Below are 21,904 nucleotides of genomic sequence, written 5' to 3' on the forward strand. Positions count from 1 at the left end.
ATCATCAGCACAGTCATCAGAAACAGACGTCGCTTCACGTGACGCAACTGAGGAAAGGACGTCTCATGCGTCTTAAAACATATTTCCTAGTTTCCTCTCTCCTCGCATGGTTTCCTCGATGTATCCCTGGTGGGAGGGACTAAGACACAAGGAAAGGACGCAAGTGAGGGAAACGGGGATGCAATTAAGAGACTTGGGATGTACCCACAGAGAGGGTTCAGAGAGGATTTTGGCTTTCAAAATAAAGCCAAAACTGCTGTATTTGGATGTATTGAACACTATTAGTGATATACAAGTGAAATATATAGTTTGGTACATGAGAAAATTCAAATGGCACAGATGGTGCCAAAATGACCATTTTGGAGACCTCGCCTGACCTCTCTGTACTAAAACCTTTCTGCTTCACTTTATCAAAATGAAACTTTGCAGAGAGACTGTTCACATATTGGGCTATGATTTAGGAGAGGTTTACACCTGCAGCTGCATCATTCCAAGGAAATAACAATCCTGTAAGTGCTTTTTGTTTTTTAGGCGAAGCTGAAACTTTTAAATTTGTGCTGTGTCCCATCTTCATTTACTCTTAACCTGTACCATATATACTGATATGTACACATCTGAACAAATCTCACGAGTGTTCCCTTTATTATAGCACCAAAATTATTCAAATAGACCTTGTGGTTGCAGAGATATACTCTTCTTAGTATGGGTATGCAATTTTCAAGCAGAGGCCTAAAAAATAGGTCCGTTTTTAACAGGTTCGGACAATGCATATAGTCAAAATCAATGTAATTAACACAATGACAAGAACAAACAACAACCAGTCACATATTTATATGACAACAAAGCATGACAAATCAATCCAGCAACACTTCGGCGCTAAAACACGCATTCATCCACACACTGAAGAGCACGAGCCATTCAAATATTATTCACATCAGAGGGAACAATATTAACCATATCATAGAAACGGCACAAAAGATTCAATAAGAACTTCTATTGATTTTCATGATTGATTGGACTCATCAGGACCGATGTTGATCGGACTCATCAGGACCGATGTTGATCGGACGATCGGACTCATGAGGACCGATGTTGATCGGACTCATCAGGACCGATAATTGATCGGACTCATCAGGACCGATGTTGATCGGACGATCGGACTCATCAGGACCGATGTTGATCGGACTCATCAGGACCGATGTTGATCGGACTCATCAGGACTGATGCATCTCTATCTATCTAATAAACACTTCTCATTTATAATAAACTTTTCAAAAAATATCCAGATTCTCTTCATCTTCTATATTTGACACATGAAAACAAAGACATGCAGAAGTCACATGATCCTCAGACCTGTTCTGATTGGACTACAGGTGTTTTTAACAGCGAGCGTCAAACAAACTTTTTAATAAAAGCAGCGAAGAAGAAAAAACAAACACTAAATAAAAGAGTAGAAGAAGACACAGGTATATAAACTGGTTAATATTAATCTGCATAATATAACTTGATCGATCAACAGATCGATTTCATCCTATCGCTGCTGCTGAGTCCTGTTGCCATGGTGACCGATAAATCACATGCCACGCCCCTTTCCTGCAGATATCAGAGGTCAGAGTCCAGGTGGGCGTGGCTTAGCAGAGCGGCAGCAGGGTCATCGGTGGGCGGGTCAGAGATGAAGAAAGGCCCCGCCTCCAGCTCTAGGAGGGAGGGCAGGTCGGTGCTGATTGGTTCAGACATCAGGATGGGTGTGGGCGTGTACTGCACGAGCTGCTTCCCTGGATCAATCAGAGAGGAGATTCAAAGAGGGTCCTCACAAGTACAGAAGTTCAGAAGGTGAGTGTGTGTGTTACCTGTGTTCATGGTGCTTTCCACACCTCCATTAGAGACTTCTTCCGACAGCAGCTGAGAGGAAACAGTGACATAACAGTCAAATGGTTGTGAGGTCATCATCAAAACACAAACATGTTTAATCAGTATGTACACACACATACATATAATAATACTGTCATACGTCATCAATAACCCTTATCTTAACCTTATTTATGATATATATGATACATACATACCTTTATGTTTACATGATTTATATATGATCTATATATACCTGTATGTTTATATGATTTATATACACCTGTACGTTTATATGATTTATATATGGTATACAGTATATACCTGTATGTATACATGGTCAATACATGAGTGAAAACCAGTCTGTGTTTTTTAACTCACAGTTTCCAAACTGTCCAGATCGAAGTCTCCAGAAGAACAGGAAGAACTGAAAAACTAAACACAAAGAGAGTTAACATGAATAAACATAATACTTTATACACACATATATTAATTTACTGTGTATAAAGGGGACCCTCCAGAATCTGAGCTGCTGAGAGTAACACTGACTGGAGGAGCTTCAGTCAATCAAGACCAGCAGGAAGATTCTTGTCATTGTACTTTCTGATATAATGGTCTGCCTCTGATGAGAAGTGAGCGCCGACAATGAGCTGATGACCCTAACCCTGTTAATATATACTGTTAATATGTCCGACACATGTTAATATATACTGTTAATGTTTCCGACACATGTCAATATATACTGTTAATGTTTCCGACACATGTCAATATATACCGTTAATATGCCCGACACATGTCAATATATACTGTTAATATGTCTGACACATGTCAATATATACCGCCAATATGTCCGACACATGTTAATGTATACCGTCAATATGTCCGACACATGTTAATGTATACCGTTAATGTCTGACACATGTCAATATATACCGTTAATGTCAGACACATGTCAATATATACCGTTAATATATCCGACACATAATATATATACCGTTAATATGTCCGACACATAATATATATACCGTTAATATGTCCGACACATAATATATATACCGTTAATATGTCCGACACATAATATATATACCGTTAATATGTCCGACACATGTCAATATATACCGTTAATATGCCCGACACATGTCAATATATACCGTTACTATGTCCGACACATGTCAATATATACCATTAATATGCCCGACACATGTCAATATATACCGTTAATATGTCCGAGACATGTCAATATATACCGTTAATATGTCCGAGACATGTCAATATATACCGTTAATATGTCCGACACATGTCAATATATACCGTTAATATGTCCGACACATGTCAATATATACCGTTAATATGTCCGACACATAATATATATACCGTTAATATGTCCGACACATAATATATATACCGTTAATATGTCCGACACATAATATATATACCGTTAATATGTCCGACACATAATATATATACCGTTAATATGTCCGACACATAATATATATACCGTTAATATGTCCGAGACATGTTAATATATACCGTTAATATGCCCGACACATGTCAATATATACCGTTACTATGTCCGACACATGTCAATATATACCATTAATATGCCCGACACATGTCAATATATACCGTTAATATGTCCGAGACATGTCAATATATACCGTTAATATGTCCGAGACATGTCAATATATACCGTTAATATGCCCGACACATGTCAATATATACCGTTAATATGTCCGAGACATGTTAATATATACCGTTAATATGCCCGACACATGTCAATATATACCGTCAATATGTCTCACACATGTCAATATATACCGTCAATATGTCCGACACATGTCAATGTATACCGTTAATATGTCCGACACATGTCAATGTATACCGTTAATATGCCCGACACATGTCAATATATACCGTTAATATTTCCGACACATGTCAATATATACCGTTACTATGTCCGACACATGTCAATATATACCGTTAATATGCCCGACACATGTCAATATATACCGTTAATATGTCCGAGACATGTCAATATATACCGTTAATATGCCCGACACATGTCAATATATACCGTTAATATGTCCGACACATGTCAATATATACCGTTAATATGTCCGACACATGTCAATATATACCGTTAATATGTCCGACACATGTCAATATATACCGTTACTATGTCCGACACATGTCAATATATACCGTAAATATGTCCGACACATGTCAATATATACCGTTAATATGTCCGACACATAATATATATACTGTTAATATGTCCGACACATGTCAATATATACCGTTAATATTAGTGCTGGACAACTATTACAATTTTTTTTCGCGATTAATCGCATGATTTGTCTGCGATTAATCGCATGATTTGTCTGCGATTAATCGCATTGTTATGTTAAATTCAACAATGAATTCAAAAGTAGTGTATTGTGCACTTTTATTTTGAAAGTGCTGCTATATGAACAAAAGGTCAATAACATTTGGTTTGTAAACACTTTAAACACATCAGGTTCTTGTTAGCAGCAGTATTCCCTTTACACAGTAGCAGTTATAACACAGTTATAATGATTCTGATCATAGATATTCAGCCGGTGTTCACAACTTTATCTTCATGTGTGTAAGAGATGATATTTAAATATACACCTTGAAAACTGCAAACCTATCTACGTCATGTTTTTATGTTTGTTAAATTCTCAGTAGTGATACTAAATGATGCTTATTATACATATTACAAACAAAACACTTTAAAAACTCTAAAACAATAATTTAAATTAATCATTTATTTTTTGCTTTTGTTGGTATTTTGGTCAGACACATATGCAACGCTGATTACCGTAATATGTGTGGTATTTGTTATAAATGTACGTTGGTACATAGAGGGTGATAAGAAGCTGTACATGGAGGGACTTAGGACCCAGGGGAATGTAGGTGAAGGAAACAGGAATAGACGGAAGTGACGCCACAGCTGTTCACCGCTCGCTGCCCGGTTCTTGTGTTAAAAATGACGGCTTAATAATAAATAAAAACCTGCGTTGACGCGATAAAATAATTGTTGCCGTTAATTAATTAATGCGTTAACGCGATAATAAAGCGTTAACTTGCCCAAACCTAGTTAATATATATTATTAAGACAGAAGACACTGTCAGACTGACCTCCATGAGCGGGGATGTGTCGAAGGTGAAGGCTTGTGTGTTCAGGATGCTCTGCAGGTTTTCCAGACTGCTGTCAATGCATTCAACATGATTGGACAGTTCAGACCTGAAACACAGAGACAGACAGGAGAAAAGACAGGAAAAAGAGAGAGACATGACGTTAAGTTACATCACCAGTCTGCTGATTTTCTATATTTTTCCTCGTACTATTAAATCTCATGTTTAGATTCAAACCACCAATGTGTTCTTCCGTTGGTGTTTCTCAAAGTTCCTTCCTTGTAGGACGAGTCCTTCGAAGTCGGGTCCTACAGAGGCTAAACGTGACTCCTTCCTATATGCCTTCCTTTATTCTGAATAATTTAGAGAATCGCATTTTCAACTAGAAATATTGATTTTTGAATACCTCAACACAATATACACATATTCAGAACATGTAAGCTTATTGAATAATTAAAATAATGAACAGGAATGTGAACAATTATTATAATTTATAAACTTACAAAACCTACAGTTTATATGCTCTCCTCAAAGCAACCAGACTCCACTGGAAAACACACCGGTTGTAACTTTATTTGAACTTGACTGAAACTCATCCAAACTGTCTTGGTTTGTCCGGTCTTTCCACTTCCAACAACCACTCTGGTTTTGTTTGGCCTAAAGAAGATTCACCAAGGTTGATGTGGAAGTATGCTGGCTCTGCCCCGCTGTCTCCCTGCCGTTGTCGGCCTTAGTGCTAGTATATAGTATAGATTTTTTAAATAATTAATTTACAATTCAATTGTATTTATATAGTGGGAAATCATAACAGCGGTTTTCTCGAGACACCTTTTTTTAATATAGAGCAAGTCTGAACCGTACTCTATAATTTACAGAGACCCTACACTCCTCCATGAACAAGCACCGGGACAGCGGGAAGAAAATACTCCGGTGACACGGTGACACGGTGCACAGCTCGTGACGCACGTGAACGTAGCGGTGCACAGCTCGTGATGCACGTGAACGTAGCGGTGCACAGCTTGGGATTTAAATAAATGTAATGAAGTAAAAAGTACAATATTTCCCTCTGAAATGTAGTGGAGTAAATGCACTTAGTTAATTTCCACCACTGATTTATACCATGTTGTACCAAAAAAAGGGTGCGACCATGTGCTGGAGCAAGCACCAGTCCTACCAGTGGAAAAGTTAGTCCACAGCCCTGGGTTACTATAGCTTTTATCAAATAGGAGGAAACAGTGTATTTGTTGGGGACTATTTTCAGTGGCGGATTAATGCTCTAGTGAGTATTTGGGGCAGCGGAATGGTGTTTGTGGTATTGAGTCACAATAAACTACAGTGTGTGTTAGGGCTGGGCGGTATGACCAAAAATGCATATCACGGTATTTTGTAAGATTCTGGCGGTTTCACGGTATATCATGGTATTTTTTTTCCGCGTTAAAGCCTTAATTAATTAACTCCGAAAACAACCTGCCGGCCAACCGGCCAGCGAGCGGTGAACAGCTGTTTGTGTGGCGTGTCTTCCGTTCCGTCACTTCCTGTTTCCTTCACCTACATTCCCCTGGGTCCTAAGTCCCTCCCTGTACAGATTCTTATCACCCTCTATGTACCAACGTACATTTATAACAAATACCACACATATTAGGGTAATCAGCGTTGCATATGTGTCTGACCCAAATACCTTTTGTTGTTCAGTCTTTGTTCATCCTGCATCGCTCTGTTCTGTTCTTTAATGTAACGTTACTAGAGCGACAGAGCCTCTCCCAGCTGTTAGCAGACTGTTAGTGAGCTTTACCCAGCATGCAGTTCGGCGGTGTAATTTTATAAATGTACAATTATTAGTGTTACAAATTGTTTATCTGTCACAAACTGTTGTGTCGTGGCGTTTTGCCCAATTAAAGAGCGTTAGTTGTGGGTTATTAGTTGTTGTTATAAAGTTATGACCATGACTAGGGTTCCCTCTCAATACAGTTAAGATAACTAGCTCCAACCGCAGCGCTCTCAGCGGCGAACAATATATTTTGCTGCCTGTTGAAGAGCAACAGAAGTTGAATCGGCTGTGTACCGGTATGACGGTATATGAAAAATTCATATCGTACGGGAAATTAAAACCGGTATACCGCCCAGCCCAAGTGTGTGTTCATCATGACGAAGGAGCATGTCACCCAGTGCAACAGCGTGCTTCATATATGTGTTTTTAATAAATTCTGGACGATAGAGCTACTATTAATAGAGGCTATATCAGGCTTTGTTGCACAAAATAATAGTTAGTATTCACTGTTGGGTTGAGTCTAAACATGCTGACAAAAAGAGAAAAAAATATCACTAAAGTAAGAATATTTTTAATATAACAATATTAAAACAAAGATAATTTTGATTAATTGATTTACTTGTCAGCTCGTGTTGATAAGAAGCGCCAACGATCAGGTGACAGTCCACCTGCAGAGGGAGGGGGGCGGGGTCTGAGGGAAGCACAGGGGTTTAAAGTAAACACCTGACCCTTAAAAGGACTACCATCTGAGAAGTTACTTTTACATATAAACTGAAACTATGTTGAAGTATACACGTATAAGTCAATGAAATTAATCAATCACACGGTTATAGGCATTCTGGGCAAGATGTGTCCCTGGAGGTTCGGAGACACAGTGGGGAGCAACAAGGGGATGAAAATATGTTGATGGGAGAGTTGTTGGCAGGTGTTGTGGGTGCTGATGGGAGAGTTGTTGGCAGGTGTTGTGGGTGCTGATGGGAGAGTTGTTGGCAGGTGTTGTGGGTGCTGATGGGAGAGTTGTTGGCAGGTGTTGTGGGTGCTGATGGGAGAGTTGTTGGCAGGTGTTGTGGGTGCTGATGGGACAGTTGATGGCAGGTGTTGTGGGTGCTGATGGGACAGTTGATGGCAGGTGTTGTGGGTGCTGATGGGACAGTTGTTGGCAGGTGTGGGTGCTAAAGGGACAGTTGTTGGCAGGTGTTGTGGGTGCTGATGGGACAGTTGTTGGCAGGTGTTGTGGGTGCTAATGGGACAGTTGTTGGCAGGTGTTGTGGGTGCTAATGGGACAGTTGTTGGCAGGTGTTGTGGGTGCTAATGGGACAGTTGTTGGCAGGTGTTGTGGGTGCTGATGGGACAGTTGATGGCAGGTGTTGTGGGTGCTGATGGGACAGTTGTTGTGGGTGCTAATGGGACAGTTGTTGGCAGGTGTTGTGGGTGCTAATGGGACAGTTGTTGGCAGGTGTTGTGGGTGCTAATGGGACAGTTGTTGGCAGGTGTTGTGGGTGCTAAAGGGACAGTTGTTGGCAGGTGTTGTGGGTGCTGATGGGACAGTTGTTGGCAGGTGTTGTGGGTGCTAATGGGACAGTTGTTGGCAGGTGTTGTGGGTGCTAATGGGACAGTTGTTGGCAGGTGTTGTGGGTGCTAAAGGGACAGTTGTTGGCAGGTGTTGTGGGTGCTAATGGGACAGTTGTTGGCAGGTGTTGTGGGTGCTAAAGGGACAGTTGTTGGCAGGTGTTGTGGGTGCTAATGGGACAGTTGTTGGCAGGTGTTGTGGGTGCTGATGGGACAGTTGTTTGCAGGTGTTGTGGGTGCTGATGAGACAGTTGTTGGCAGGTGTTGTTAGGACACATGTTGTTAGGACACAGTTGATGGCAGGTACAGTGGGGCAAAAAAGTATTTAGTCAGCCACCAATTGTGCAAGTTCTCCCACTTAAAAAGATGAGAGATGCCTGTAATTTTCATCATAGGTACACTTCAACTATGAGAGACAGAATGGGGGGAAAGAATCCAGGAAATCACATTGTAGGATTTTTAATGAATTAATTGGTAAATTCCTCGGTAAAATAAGTATTTGGTCACCTACAAACAAGCAAGATTTCTCGTTACCTGTGTTAATGGCATCTGTTTGAACTCGTTATCAGTATAAAAGACACCTGTCCACAACCTCAAACAGTCACACTCCAAACTCCACTATGGCCAAGACCAAAGAGCTGTCAAAGGACACCAGAAACAAAATTGTAGACCTGCACCAGGCTGGGAAGACTGAATCTGCAATAGGTAAGCAGCTTGGTGTGAAGAAATCAACTGTGGGAGCAATTATTAGAAAATGGAAGACATACAAGACCACTGATAGTCTCCCTCGATCTGGGGCTCCACGCAAGATCTCACCCCGTGGGGTCAAAATGATCACAAGAACGGTGAACAAAAATCCCAGAACCACACGGGGGGACCTAGTGAATGACCTGCAGAGAGCTGGGACCAAAGTAACAAAGGCTACCATCAGTAACACACTACGCCGCCAGGGACTCAAATTCTGCAGTGCCAGACGTGTCCCCCTGCTTAAGCCAGTACATGTCCAGGCCCGTCTGAAGTTTGCAAGAGAGCATTTGGATGATCCAGAAGAGGATTGGGAGAATGTCATATGGTCAGATGAAACCAAAATAGAACTTTTTGGTAAAAACTCAACTCGTCGTGTTTGGAGGACAAAGAACGCCGAGTTGCATCCAAAGAACACCATACCTACTGTGAAGCATGGGGGTGGAAACATCATGCTTTGGGGCTGTTTTTCTGCAAGGGGACCAGGACGACTGATCCGTGTAAAGGAAAGAATGAATGGGGCCATGTATCGTGAGATTTTGAGTGGAAACCTCCTTCCATCAGCAAGGGCATTGAAGATGAAACGTGGCTGGGTCTTTCAGCATGACAATGATCCCAAACACACCGCCCGGGCAACGAAGGAGTGGCTTCGTAAGAAGCATTTCAAGGTCCTGGAGTGGCCTAGCCAGTCTCCAGATCTCAACCCCATAGAAAATCTGTGGAGGGAGTTGAAAGTCCGTGTTGCCCAGCGACAGCCCCAAAACATCACTGCTCTAGAGGAGATCTGCATGGAGGAATGGGCCAAAATACCAGCAACAGTGTGTGAAAAGCTTGTGAAGACTTACAGAAAACGTTTGACCTCTGTCATTGCCAACAAAGGGTATATAACAAAGTATTGAGATGAACTTTTGTTATTGACCAAATACTTATTTTCCACCATAATTTGCAAATAAATTCTTTAAAAATGTGATTTTCTGGATTTTTTTTTTCTCATTTTGTCTCTCATAGTTGAAGTGTACCTATGATGAAAATTACAGGCCTCTCTCATCTTTTTAAGTGGGAGAACTTGCATAATTGGTGGCTGACTAAATACTTTTTTTCCCCACTGTATCTGAACAGGTGTTGGGACAGTTGTTAGGTCAGTTGTTAGCAGTTGGGGGTCGTTGATAGAAGGTAGGACGAGCAGGTAAATCTACCTCCAACCAACCTAACAGATGTGAAACAAGTGTAACAGGTTACTTACCTGTCAATACAGGCGATGGTTTTACATTTCTGCTGAGGTTTGGTGGGGCTGAGGGCAGAGTTTGTGGTGGCAACAAATGCAAGTGGTTGGCTGGCTGGGGCTGGTGGAAGGGGCCCAGTGGAAACAGGGCTCATCACAACAATGGGACTGGCTACATAGACCAGAAACAGAAAGCCAAGGATTGAACGAAGAGAAGATATTACTATACTGACAATTATTACCAAAAACCTCTGTAAACATTTATACTTTGAAAAGATGTTACCTGGTGTAGGATTGGTGATGGAGGTGTTTATAAGATGTTACCTGGTGTAGGATTGGTGATGGAGGTGTTTATAAGATGTTACCTGATGTAGGACTGGTGATGGAGGTGTTTATAAGATGTAATCTGATGTAGGATTGGTGATGGAGGTGTTTATAAGATGTAACCTGATGTAGGACTGGTGATGGAGGTGTTTATAAGATGTTACCTGATGTGGGATTGGTGATGGAGGTGTTTATAAGATGTAACCCGATGTAGGATTGGTGATGGAGGAGTTTATAAGATGTAACCCGATGTAGGATTGGTGATGGAGGTGTTTATAAGATGTAACCCGATGTAGGATTGGTGATTGAGGTGTTTATAAGATGTAACCCGATGTAGGATTGGTGATGGAGGTGTTTATAAGATGTAACCCGATGTAGGATTGGTGATGGAGGTGTTTATGAGATGTAACTCGATGTAGGATTGGTGATGGAGGTGTTTATAAGATGTAACCCGATGTAGGATTGGTGATGGAGGTGTTTATAAGATGTTACCCGATGTAGGATTGGTGATGGAGGTGTTTATAAGATGTTACCTGATGTAGGATTGGTGATGGAGGTGTTTATAAGATGTTACCTGATGTAGGACTGGTGATGGAGGTGTTTATAAGATGTAACCTGATGTAGGATTGGTGATGGAGGTGTTTATAAGATGTTACCTGATGTAGGACTGGTGATGGAGGTGTTTATAAGATGTTACCTGATGTAGGAGGTGTTTATAAGATGTTACCTGATGTAGGATTGGTGATGGAGGTATTCGGGTTCGGCTGAGTCTCGTTTTCCTGTAAAATGGAGTTGATGAAGGTGGTGGGAGAGAAGGGCGTGTCTAAATGAGTATCTCCGCTCTCCAGAACAGGACACACCTCCACGTCAGGAATGGATGGCTCCTCTTTGATGTTGACTGATTGGCTTTCTCTGCAGGTGAAACAACAAAGTGGATTGGCTGTTACTGAATGCTGACGAACCAATCAGATGAGAAGAACGCAGGCAGCTCATTGGCTGTCAGAGCAGTCGCCTACCGAGTCTGGGCATCTGAACTCATGTTACTGACAACGGAATATTCAGCATTCAGAAAAGGAAAAGAAAAGGTGTAATTAGTTCTCACTCTGCATCACTCCAATCACAGATCACATTCTCGTCTGTGGGCGTGGCCACATCTGTGATGTCAGAGATGATTGGTCCAGAGGTCACCAGGGGGTCAGCTGAGAATAAACTGGCTGCAGCCTGAAAACACAGAAACAGACGGAGAGTCACAAACCTAACCCACACAATCTGCCTCATTCATACAAAACTAAACATCCTCAGGTGACAGGTGACCTCTGACAGGTGAGTCAGTGACTCATTACCTGCATGCGCTCCAATGAGAGAGGGCGACTGTATTTTGGCATGGAGTGGGAGGAGCTAGAGTCATTCAACATCAGAGGACTGCAGACAGAAAACGATAAATACATACATGTTACTGAGGAAATATATATATATATAGATATATATATATATCTATATATATATAGATATATATATATATATCTATATATAGATATAGTGAAGTATATTGTGTAGTACACAGTGTAGTAAACTTACATTTTCCTCTTGACACCCAGAACCCTGTTGGACTGGACGAGAGACACCAGGAACTGGATTAACTGTAAAGAGAGAGAGTTTATTACTGGTTCCGGTAGAAGCTAAGCTAAAGTGCTAACAGCAACTGATGTATTGGTGTATTGATCACCTTGTTGACCACTGGATGTATTAGTGTATTGGTTACCTTGTTAATAACTGGATGTATTGGTTGACTGATGTATTGGTGTATTGGTTACCTTGTTAACCACTGGATGTATTGGTGTATTGATTGACTGATGTATTGGTGTATTGGTTACCTTGTTGACCACTGGATGTATTGGTGTATTGGTTGACTGATGTATTGGTGTATTGATCACCTTGTTAACCACTGGATGTATTGGTGTATTGATTGACTGATGTATTGGTTACCTTGTTAACCACTGGATGTATTGGTGTATTGGTTGACTGATGTATTGGTGTATTGATTGACTGATGTATTGGTGTATTGGTTACCTTGTTAACCACTGGATGTATTGGTGTATTGGTTGACTGATGTATTGGTTACCTTGTTAACCACTGGATGTATTGGTGTATTGATTGACTGATGTATTGGTGACCTTGTTAACCACTGGATGTATTGGTGAATTGATTGACTGATGTATTGGTGTATTGGTTGACTGATGTATTGATGTATTGGTTACCTTGCTAACCACTGGATGTATTGGTGTATTGATTGACTGATGTATTGGTGTATTGGTTACCTTGTTAACCACTGGATGTATTGGTGTATTGGTTGACTGATGTATTGGTTACCTTGTTAACCACTGGATGTATTGGTGTATTGATTGACTGATGTATTGGTGACCTTGTTAACCACTGGATGTATTGGTGAATTGATTGACTGATGTATTGGTGTATTGGTTGACTGATGTATTGATGTATTGGTTACCTTGCTAACCACTGGATGTATTGGTGTATTGGTTGACTGATGTATTGGTGTATTGATCACCTTGTTAACCACTGGATGTATTGGTGTATTCGTTGACTGATGTATTGGTGTATTGGTTACCTTGTTAACCACTGGATGTATTGGTTGACTGATGTATTGGTGTATTGATCACCTTGTTAACCACTGGATATATTAGTGTATTGATCACCTTGTTAACCACTGGATGTTTTGGTGTATTGATTGACTGATGTATTGGTGTATTGATCACCTTGTTAACCACTGGATGTATTGGTGTATTGGTTGACTGATGTATTGGTGTATTGGTTACCTTGTTAACCACTGGATGTATTGGTTGACTGATGTATTGGTGTATTGATCACCTTGTTAACCACTGGATGTATTGGTTGACTGATGTATTGGTTACCTTGTTAACCACTGGATGTATTGGTGTATTGGTTGACTGATGTATTGGTGTATTGGTTACCTTGTTGACCACTGGATGTATTGGTGTATTGGTTGACTGATGTATTGGTGTATTGATCACCTTGTTAACCACTGGATGTATTGGTGTATTGATTGACTGATGTATTGGTTACCTTGTTAACCACTGGATGTATTGGTGTATTGGTTGACTGATGTATTGGTGTATTGATTGACTGATGTATTGGTGTATTGGTTACCTTGTTGACCACTGGATGTATTGGTGTATTGGTTGACTGATGTATTGGTGTATTGATCACCTTGTTAACCACTGGATGTATTGGTGTATTGATTGACTGATGTATTGGTTACCTTGTTAACCACTGGATGTATTGGTGTATTGGTTGACTGATGTATTGGTGTATTGATTGACTGATGTATTGGTGTATTGGTTACCTTGTTAACCACTGGATGTATTGGTGTATTGGTTGACTGATGTATTGGTTACCTTGTTAACCACTGGATGTATTGGTGTATTGATTGACTGATGTATTGGTGTATTGGTTACCTTGTTGACCACAGGATGTATTGGTGTATTGGTTGACTGATGTATTGGTGTATTGATCACCTTGTTAACCACTGGATGTATTGGTGTATTGATTGACTGATGTATTGGTTACCTTGTTAACCACTGGATGTATTGGTGTATTGGTTGACTGATGTATTGGTGTATTGATTGACTGATGTATTGGTGTATTGGTTACCTTGTTAACCACTGGATGTATTGGTGTATTGGTTGACTGATGTATTGGTTACCTTGTTAACCACTGGATGTATTGGTGTATTGATTGACTGATGTATTGGTGACCTTGTTAACCACTGGATGTATTGGTGAATTGATTGACTGATGTATTGGTGTATTGGTTGACTGATGTATTGATGTATTGGTTACCTTGCTAACCACTGGATGTATTGGTGTATTGGTTGACTGATGTATTGGTGTATTGATCACCTTGTTAACCACTGGATGTATTGGTGTATTCGTTGACTGATGTATTGGTGTATTGGTTACCTTGTTAACCACTGGATGTATTGGTTGACTGATGTATTGGTGTATTGATCACCTTGTTAACCACTGGATATATTAGTGTATTGATCACCTTGTTAACCACTGGATGTTTTGGTGTATTGATTGACTGATGTATTGGTGTATTGATCACCTTGTTAACCACTGGATGTATTGGTGTATTGGTTGACTGATGTATTGGTGTATTGGTTACCTTGTTAACCACTGGATGTATTGGTTGACTGATGTATTGGTGTATTGATCACCTTGTTAACCACTGGATGTATTGGTGTATTGATCACCTTGTTAACCACTGGATGTATTGGTGTATTGGTTACCTTGTTAACCACTGGATGTATTGGTTGACTGATGTATTGGTTACCTTGTTAACCACTGGATGTATTGGTGTATTGGTTGACTGATGTATTGGTGTATTGATCACCTTGTTAACCACTGGATGTATTGGTTACCTTGTTGACCACTGGATGTATTGATTGACTGATGTATTGGTGTATTGGTTACCTTGTTAACCACTGGATGTATTGGTGTATTGGTTGACTGATGTATTGGTGTATTGGTTACATTCTTAACCACTGGATGTATTGGTGTATTGATCACCTTGTGGACGACTTTCTGTTGCTGAACGTGTTTCTGTCTCAGACTGGCCACCTCTCTCCACAGAGCCTCGTTCTCACTGGAAAACATGCAGAAACAGGTTTATTTAATGAGACTAGCCGAATGCAGGAACCCTGTGGGGTCAGGGTTCTGGTCTGGTTCTGGTCTAGGATCAGGAGTTCTCACTGTTTCATGGCGATGATTCTGGAGTCGATGGTTTCCTGTTTTCCCTTCATCAGCTGAACATCGTTCAGGATCTTGTTCACATCGTGTGCAGACATCTTCACTTCCTCCTGCCGCACAGACGACACCTGAACCAACCACACACACAGAGAGATGCACCTTTACCATGGAGACCACAACAGTCTGACAGGTGTGCAGGTCAACAGTTTAACAGGTAGGTGCACACAGGTGTACAGGTGTGTTCAGGTGTCGGGTGCGTAAAAGTGTGTTCAGGTGTGTAGAGGTGTGTAAAGGTGTGTTCAGGTGTGTAGAGGTGTGTGCAGGTGTGTAGAGGTGTGTAAAGGTGTGCAAAGGTGTGTAAAGGTGTCAGAGGTGTGTTCAGGTGTGTGCAGGTGTCACAAGTGTACGGGTGTGTACAGGTGTCAGAGGTGTATGTGTGGCACAATAAGTCATTTGAGTTCAGGAAGAACAATAGTTGCTTGGGTGTAGTGTAAGTTAAGTGAGTTTATTATGTTTCCTATGTGTTAATGAGGAGGAAGTGTTCATTTTAGTTAAAATGTGGGGTACAGTGTTATTTATCGCCAGATACATTTGTAGGCAGTAGATCCAGTGGATCGCCAGTAGGTGGCAGTGTTGCGACATCAGCAGTGTCTGTGACAGAGAGCCAGATGGAAGTCTCGCGTGAGTACGTGAGAACATGAGAATCTCTGAACACAATAGAAGAAGAAAGTGCTGAGAAGCGACTGCATACCTAAACGTATATACGTATATCTTTGTATTTTACAGGTAAGCTGGTGAGGTTATTTAGGTACCCCGGGTTAGTAGATACTGTTATACTGTACGTTGGTGGCAATGTGTAAGGTCTTGTAAATGTTTATTTGTAAGTTTAGCTAGCTAGCAGCTAATGCAAGATTGCTGACCGCCATTGTAGCAGTAGGAGCGCGGGACGGCAGCCGTGATAATGAGCCCTCGTGAGAGGGAGCCCCCGTCGCTCATATTATTGTTTTGTTACTACTGTTTAGTATTAAATATGGTGAATACGGGAGAACATGAGAATCTCTGAACACAATAGAAGAAGAAAGTGCTGAGAAGCGACTGCATACCTAAACGTATATATATATATCTTTGTATTTTACAGAACCATTTTCATTAAATGTGTAGCATCAGATTGAGCCTGTGTGACGTCATTCTGTGCACCGCTACATATGCAGGTGTCACAAGTGTACAGGTGTGCAGGTACATACGCTGGTGACTTTGCGTTTGATGTTCTCCAGCAGGTGTTCTTCTCCTCTGATGAAGAACGGATGTTGAAACTCTGTGTCGTCTCTCTCTGGTTTCACCAAACCACCGTGCTCGATGTGCACCACCTTACGGAACCCATCTGGAGTACACAGAAAACATAATTCACTAGTACATACAGACGATGGGGGGGTCACAGGAGAGCTAGTACAACAGAACAAGTGTTGTAGTACACATGTGTTGTAGTACTACAGAAGATAAACAGGAATTAAACTTGTAAAAACTTGCAGTAAAACAAGTCAGAACTTCAACAGGAACAAATATTCCAATAAATGATGTATACTGTAGTACAAAGTACAGTTGTGTGAAAAAGTGATTGCCCCCCCCCCTGTTAAAACATAAATTAACTGTGGTTTATCACATCTTTGGAAAGCTGAGTAATTTCTCTAGCCACACCCAGGCCTGATTACTGCCACACCTGTTCTCAATCAAGAAATCACTTAAATAGGACCTGCCTGACAAAGTGAGGTAGACCAAAAGATCCTCAAAAGCTAGACATCATGCTGCGATCCAAAGAAATTCAGGAACAAATGAGAAACAAAGTAATTGAGATCTATCAGTCTGGAAAAGGTTACAAAGCCATTTCTAAAGCTTTGGGACTCCAGCGAACCACAGTGAGAGCCATTATCCACAAATGGCGAAAACATGGAACAGTGGTGAACCTTCCCAGGATTGGCCGGCCGACCAAAATTACCCCAAGAGCGCAGCGACGGCTCATCCAAGAGGTCACAAAAGACCCCAGAACAACATCCAAAGAACTGCAGGCCTCACTTGCCTCAATTAAGGTCAGTGTCCATGACTCCACCATAAGAAAGAGACTGGGCAAAAATGGCCTGCATGGCAGAGTTCCAAGACGAAAACCACTGCTGAGCAAAAAGAACATAAAGGCTCGTCTCAGTTTTGCCAGAAAACATCTTGATGATCCCCAAGACTTTTGGGAAAATACTCTGTGGACTGACGTGACAAAAGTTGAACTTTTTGGAAGGTGTATGTCCCATTACATCTGGCGTAAAAGTAACACGGCATTTCAGAAAAGGAACATCATACCAACAGTAAAATATGGTGGTGGTAGTGTGATGGTCTGGGGCTGTTTTGCTGCTTCAGGACCTGGAAGACTTGCTGTGGTAAATGGAATCATGAATTCTGCTGTCTACCAAAAAATCCTGAAGGAGAATGTCCGGCCATCTGTTCGTGACCTCAAGCTGAAGCGCACTTGGGTTCTGCAGCAGGACAATGATCCAAAACACACCAGCAAGTCCACCTCTGAACGGCTTAAGAAAAACAAAATGAAGACTTTGGAGTGGCCTAGTCAACGTCCCGACCTGAATCCGATTGAGATGCTGTGGCATGACCTTAAAAAGGCGGTTCATGCTCAAAAACCCTCCAATGTGGCTGAATTACAACAATTCTGCAAAGATGAGTGGGCCAAAATTCCTCTACAGCGCTGTAAAAGACTCATTGCCAGTTATCGCAAACGCTTGATTGCAGTTGTTGCTGCTAAGGGTGGCCCAACCAGTTATTAGGTTTAGGGGGCAATCACTTTTTCACACAGGGCCATGTAGGTTTGGATTTTTTTTTTTCCCTTAATAATAAAAACCTTCATTTAAAAACTGCATTTTGTGTTTACTTGTGTTATCTTTGTCTAATATTTAAATTTGTTTGATGATCTGAAACATTTAAGTGTGACAAACATGCAAAATAAGAAATTAGGAAGGGGGCAAACACTTTTTCACACAACTGTACATAAACATTAGTAATACCCGATAGATGACATCACTGCTGATGATGTCATCCGTGATGTCAGAGATCTTTGTTGCTACTCACACATGTTGAGCTGTCTGATGAAGCTGGCCATGTTGTTGTGTTTGAAGAACTTTGGTAGAACTTCCTTAGAGAAGCGACCCTGATCGAACACATGGAAACTGGTTCCACTCTGACAGAGAACACACATGACATCATTGTTATATTGATGGGTTCATATTATTAATAACATTAATAATACTTCTAGGGACCACCAGGTGGCACTGCTGTCACTCAAATAAAGAAATACACAGAAATATTAGGGGTGTAATGATACACGTATTCGTATTAAACCGTTCGGTACGGGGCTCACGGTTCGGTACGCATTACGAACCGAACAATACGTTTGAATAATATTAAATTGCATTTGAAAAATAAAATATAGCTGAAATTGGTGGAGCCACTGCGCTCAACCCGACGTAACGTGCTGTCCTTCCCTGATTCACCACGCTCCCATCACATGACCCTTTCCCAGATGTTGACAAACAAGAACAGTCTTGATTACTGATCGACTACCAGGTTAATTGAACATGAACAACTGATGACAGGTGTTGTTGATCTTGTTGTCTTTACTAGCAGCTGTTGTTCAGTTAAAGTCTGTATTTCTGAGGAGGAAGCAGATCAGTGAGCGGTGTGTCCAGCGGAGGTATGAGCGCTACGGAGCGGACGTCTGAAGTCACAGTTAGAGGCTTTGAGGAGGACGGACACAAACCGGAGGACTTTCCTTTTCTTATTAATGTTTATTTTGTCCACATGTTTATTTTGTTAACAAGTTAACACACATAAACTATAAAGGAACAAAACATGAATTGCTCTCCAGTAGGACAGAGACTTCGGCCACCAGCAGAGCTACCAGTGAGAACAGAAACGACACCGAGGGAACGAGTGAGAGACGTGTGTTGACCACATTTATGGATCATAATCTAATAAACCTCATGTGTAAGTGTTAATATTAATGTAAATATGAGGTGAGAGAGATAGAGCAAGACCCCCAGCGCTGTAACTAAGTCTGAAAAATAAAACTTCTAAAACTTTCCACGAACTGTCTGTTTGACTTCATAGAGGAAGATTTTAGAGAAGATCTTAAGTATCAAACACGACCGTTCATTATTAAAGACTACTTTATTACTCTGTCGTATTATTTTAAGTAAGCAACCAATCTACTTCCTGTTTACAGCGGCACCATCAGCCCAGTGTCCGTGAATAGTCACGTGACATTGGTTACAAACTCTCCCCGCAGCGTCTCGGTATCTGTTCCCTCCTGATTCAAACAGGGCTAAAGGTATATCCCTCCTCTAGTGATAAACCAGGCTGTACCAACATGCTTAATGCTATTGAGCCCCGTGACACTACTCCTTCACCAGCCCAGTTCTCCAGACCATAATTCCTGTTTTGTAAAAGAAAACAAAAGCCCAAACAGAGAATCAAATCAGACACGCCCCCTCGAGAGTCTCACCAGAGATTTGGCATTTCTGCTTTTTTGCTGTATTGAAAACGTACCGAACCGTGGCACCACTGTACCGTATTGAACCGATCGAGAATGTTGTGAACCGTTACACCCCTAATGTATATGTATTTAATGTTGTGGCATTTAAACAGAGAGAGAGAGAGAGAGAGAGAGACAGAGACAGAGACAGAGAGACACAGACAGGAGATCTAACAATGCCTTTGACTGAATTCAAGTCATGTGTGTGGGTATCAGTGTGTAGACAGACAGACAGACAGACAGACAGATATAAAGCTAGTTCAGTTTGTGTCACCTCAGACTTTAAACCTGTTGAGGCTAACAGCTAACAGCTGTCTGTGCCTGCTAAAGTTAACTGTTATGCTAGACTAACCCAATAAAGCTGATTCTGATTCTGACTATGGCTAGGCTAAGCTAACGTTAACTGTTATGCTAGGCTAAGGCTAGGCTAAGCTAACGTGTGTACCGGACTCCAGCAGATGAGTAGGTCTGTGTCCGGGTCTTCCACCAGAGTCCACAGTTTGGTGAGGAAGGCCGGGACGTTTCCTCCGCTAAGCACCACCGCCCCCCCTCCTCCTCCTCCGGGATGCTCCATCAGAGACACAAAAACTAACACACCAGCTAATCTGAGCTAACGATGCTAACAGAGAACTCCTCAAAGATCTCCAGACAAAGTGCGACACGGAGCCGGACTGCGGTCTGATCCGGGTCACAGAGCTCCTAGTCCTGGGCCGTGTCTGCTGGTCTACAGATGATGTATTAATACTCTTTACTTATTAAAAACTACACGGCGGAAAATAAACAACAAATCCGATCACACCAAGAACTGCGTAGCTAGCAGGCTGTCGCGCCGTGATGACGCATGGACGTCTGGTCGCGTTGTGACGCAAAGAGCTGAAATCTGTATTATTTCTGACATAGACCCAAAACTCATCATTTATATATTTATATCATATATAACTAACTAACTAACCAGTAGTGCAAAGATACCACAGCAAACAAACAATAGTGTAGCAGTGTTTTATGTTATTTGTTATCTGTTATATATTATGTTATATGTTATCTGTTATCTGTTATCTGTTGTCTGTTATATGTTATATGTTATCTGTTATATGTTATATATTATGTTATATGTTATCTGTTATATGTTATATATTATGTTATCTGTTATCTGTTATATGTTATGTTATATGTTATATATTATCTGTTATATGTTATATGTTATCTGTTATCTGTTATATGTTATATATTATGTTATATGTTATCTGTTATATATTATGTTATATGTTATCTGTTATCTGTTATATATTATGTTATATGTTATCTGTTATATGTTATGTTATATGCTATCTGTTATATGTTATGTTATATGTTATGTTATATGTTATCTGTTATATGTTATATATTATGTTATCTGTTATCTGTTATATGTTTTATGTTGTCTGTTATATGTTATCTGTTATCTGTTGTATGTTATCTGTTATCTGTTATATGTTATCTGTTATCTGTTATCTGTTGTATGTTATCTGTTATATGTTATCTGTTATATGTTGTATGTTATCTGTTATATGTTATCTTCTATATGTTATCTGTTGTATGTTATCTGTTATATGTTATCTGTTATATGTTATAACAGTCCTGTTCGTGACTTTCATGGACAGGATATCTAGGCGCAGCCGGGGGGTGGAGAACGTCAGGTTCGGGGGTCTCGGGATCGCCTCTCTGCTGTTTGCAGATGATGTGGTCCTGTTAGCCTCCTCGGATCGTGACCTCCAGCATTCACTGGGGCGGTTTGCAGCCGAGTGTGAAGCGGCGGGGATGAGAGTTAGCACCTCCAAATCTGAGGCCATGATGCTCTGCCGGAAACCGGTGGATTGCTCCCTCCAGGTGGGGACGGAGTGCCTACCTCAAGCGAA

At 40.9% G+C, this 21,904-nt stretch overlaps 1 protein-coding gene across 3 annotated transcripts; it reads right to left on the bottom strand.

Moving 5' to 3' along the window:
- Positions 1–815: 815 nt before the first annotated feature.
- hsf1 (heat shock transcription factor 1) lies at positions 816–20,854 on the bottom strand. 3 transcript variants are annotated; one of them, XM_076075623.1, is made up of 16 exons: positions 20,455–20,854; positions 18,548–18,656; positions 16,669–16,805; positions 15,428–15,552; positions 15,245–15,320; positions 12,213–12,274; positions 11,978–12,056; positions 11,737–11,855; positions 11,495–11,546; positions 11,362–11,413; positions 10,332–10,482; positions 7,395–7,466; positions 5,011–5,116; positions 2,230–2,283; positions 1,851–1,902; positions 816–1,775 (listed from the first exon to the last, which is right to left on the bottom strand). In XM_076075623.1, the coding sequence occupies exons 1-16, from the start codon at positions 20,581–20,583 to the stop codon at positions 1,603–1,605; spliced, it is 1,548 nt and encodes a 515-aa protein (XP_075931738.1). In that variant the 5' UTR covers positions 20,584–20,854; the 3' UTR covers positions 816–1,602. The 3 variants fall into 3 exon arrangements, with proteins under 3 accessions (XP_075931738.1, XP_075931736.1, XP_075931737.1); XM_076075621.1 differs by having other exon boundaries at positions 11,362–11,546; XM_076075622.1 differs by lacking the exon at positions 7,395–7,466 and having other exon boundaries at positions 11,362–11,546.
- Positions 20,855–21,904: the final 1,050 nt, after the last annotated feature.

This window comes from Anarhichas minor, unplaced genomic scaffold (genome assembly GCF_050575085.1).
Source record: "Anarhichas minor isolate MPS153535 unplaced genomic scaffold, ASM5057508v1 ptg000053l, whole genome shotgun sequence".
NCBI classification, from domain to species: Eukaryota; Metazoa; Chordata; class Actinopteri; order Perciformes; family Anarhichadidae; genus Anarhichas; species Anarhichas minor.

Bases quoted from the DNA above. Each gene is read 5' to 3' on its own strand.
- hsf1 (XM_076075621.1), bottom strand. From the start codon at position 20,583: ATGGAGCATCCCGGAGGAGGAGGAGGGGGGGCGGTGGTGCTTAGCGGA. The intron at 11,856-11,977 runs GTAATGAGTCAC...CTGTGTTTTCAG, and splicing joins TCTCATTGGAGCGCATGCAG to GCTGCAGCCAGTTTATTCTC. The intron at 2,284-5,010 runs GTCAGTCTGACA...CTTTGTGTTTAG, and splicing joins ACACATCCCCGCTCATGGAG to TTTTTCAGTTCTTCCTGTTC.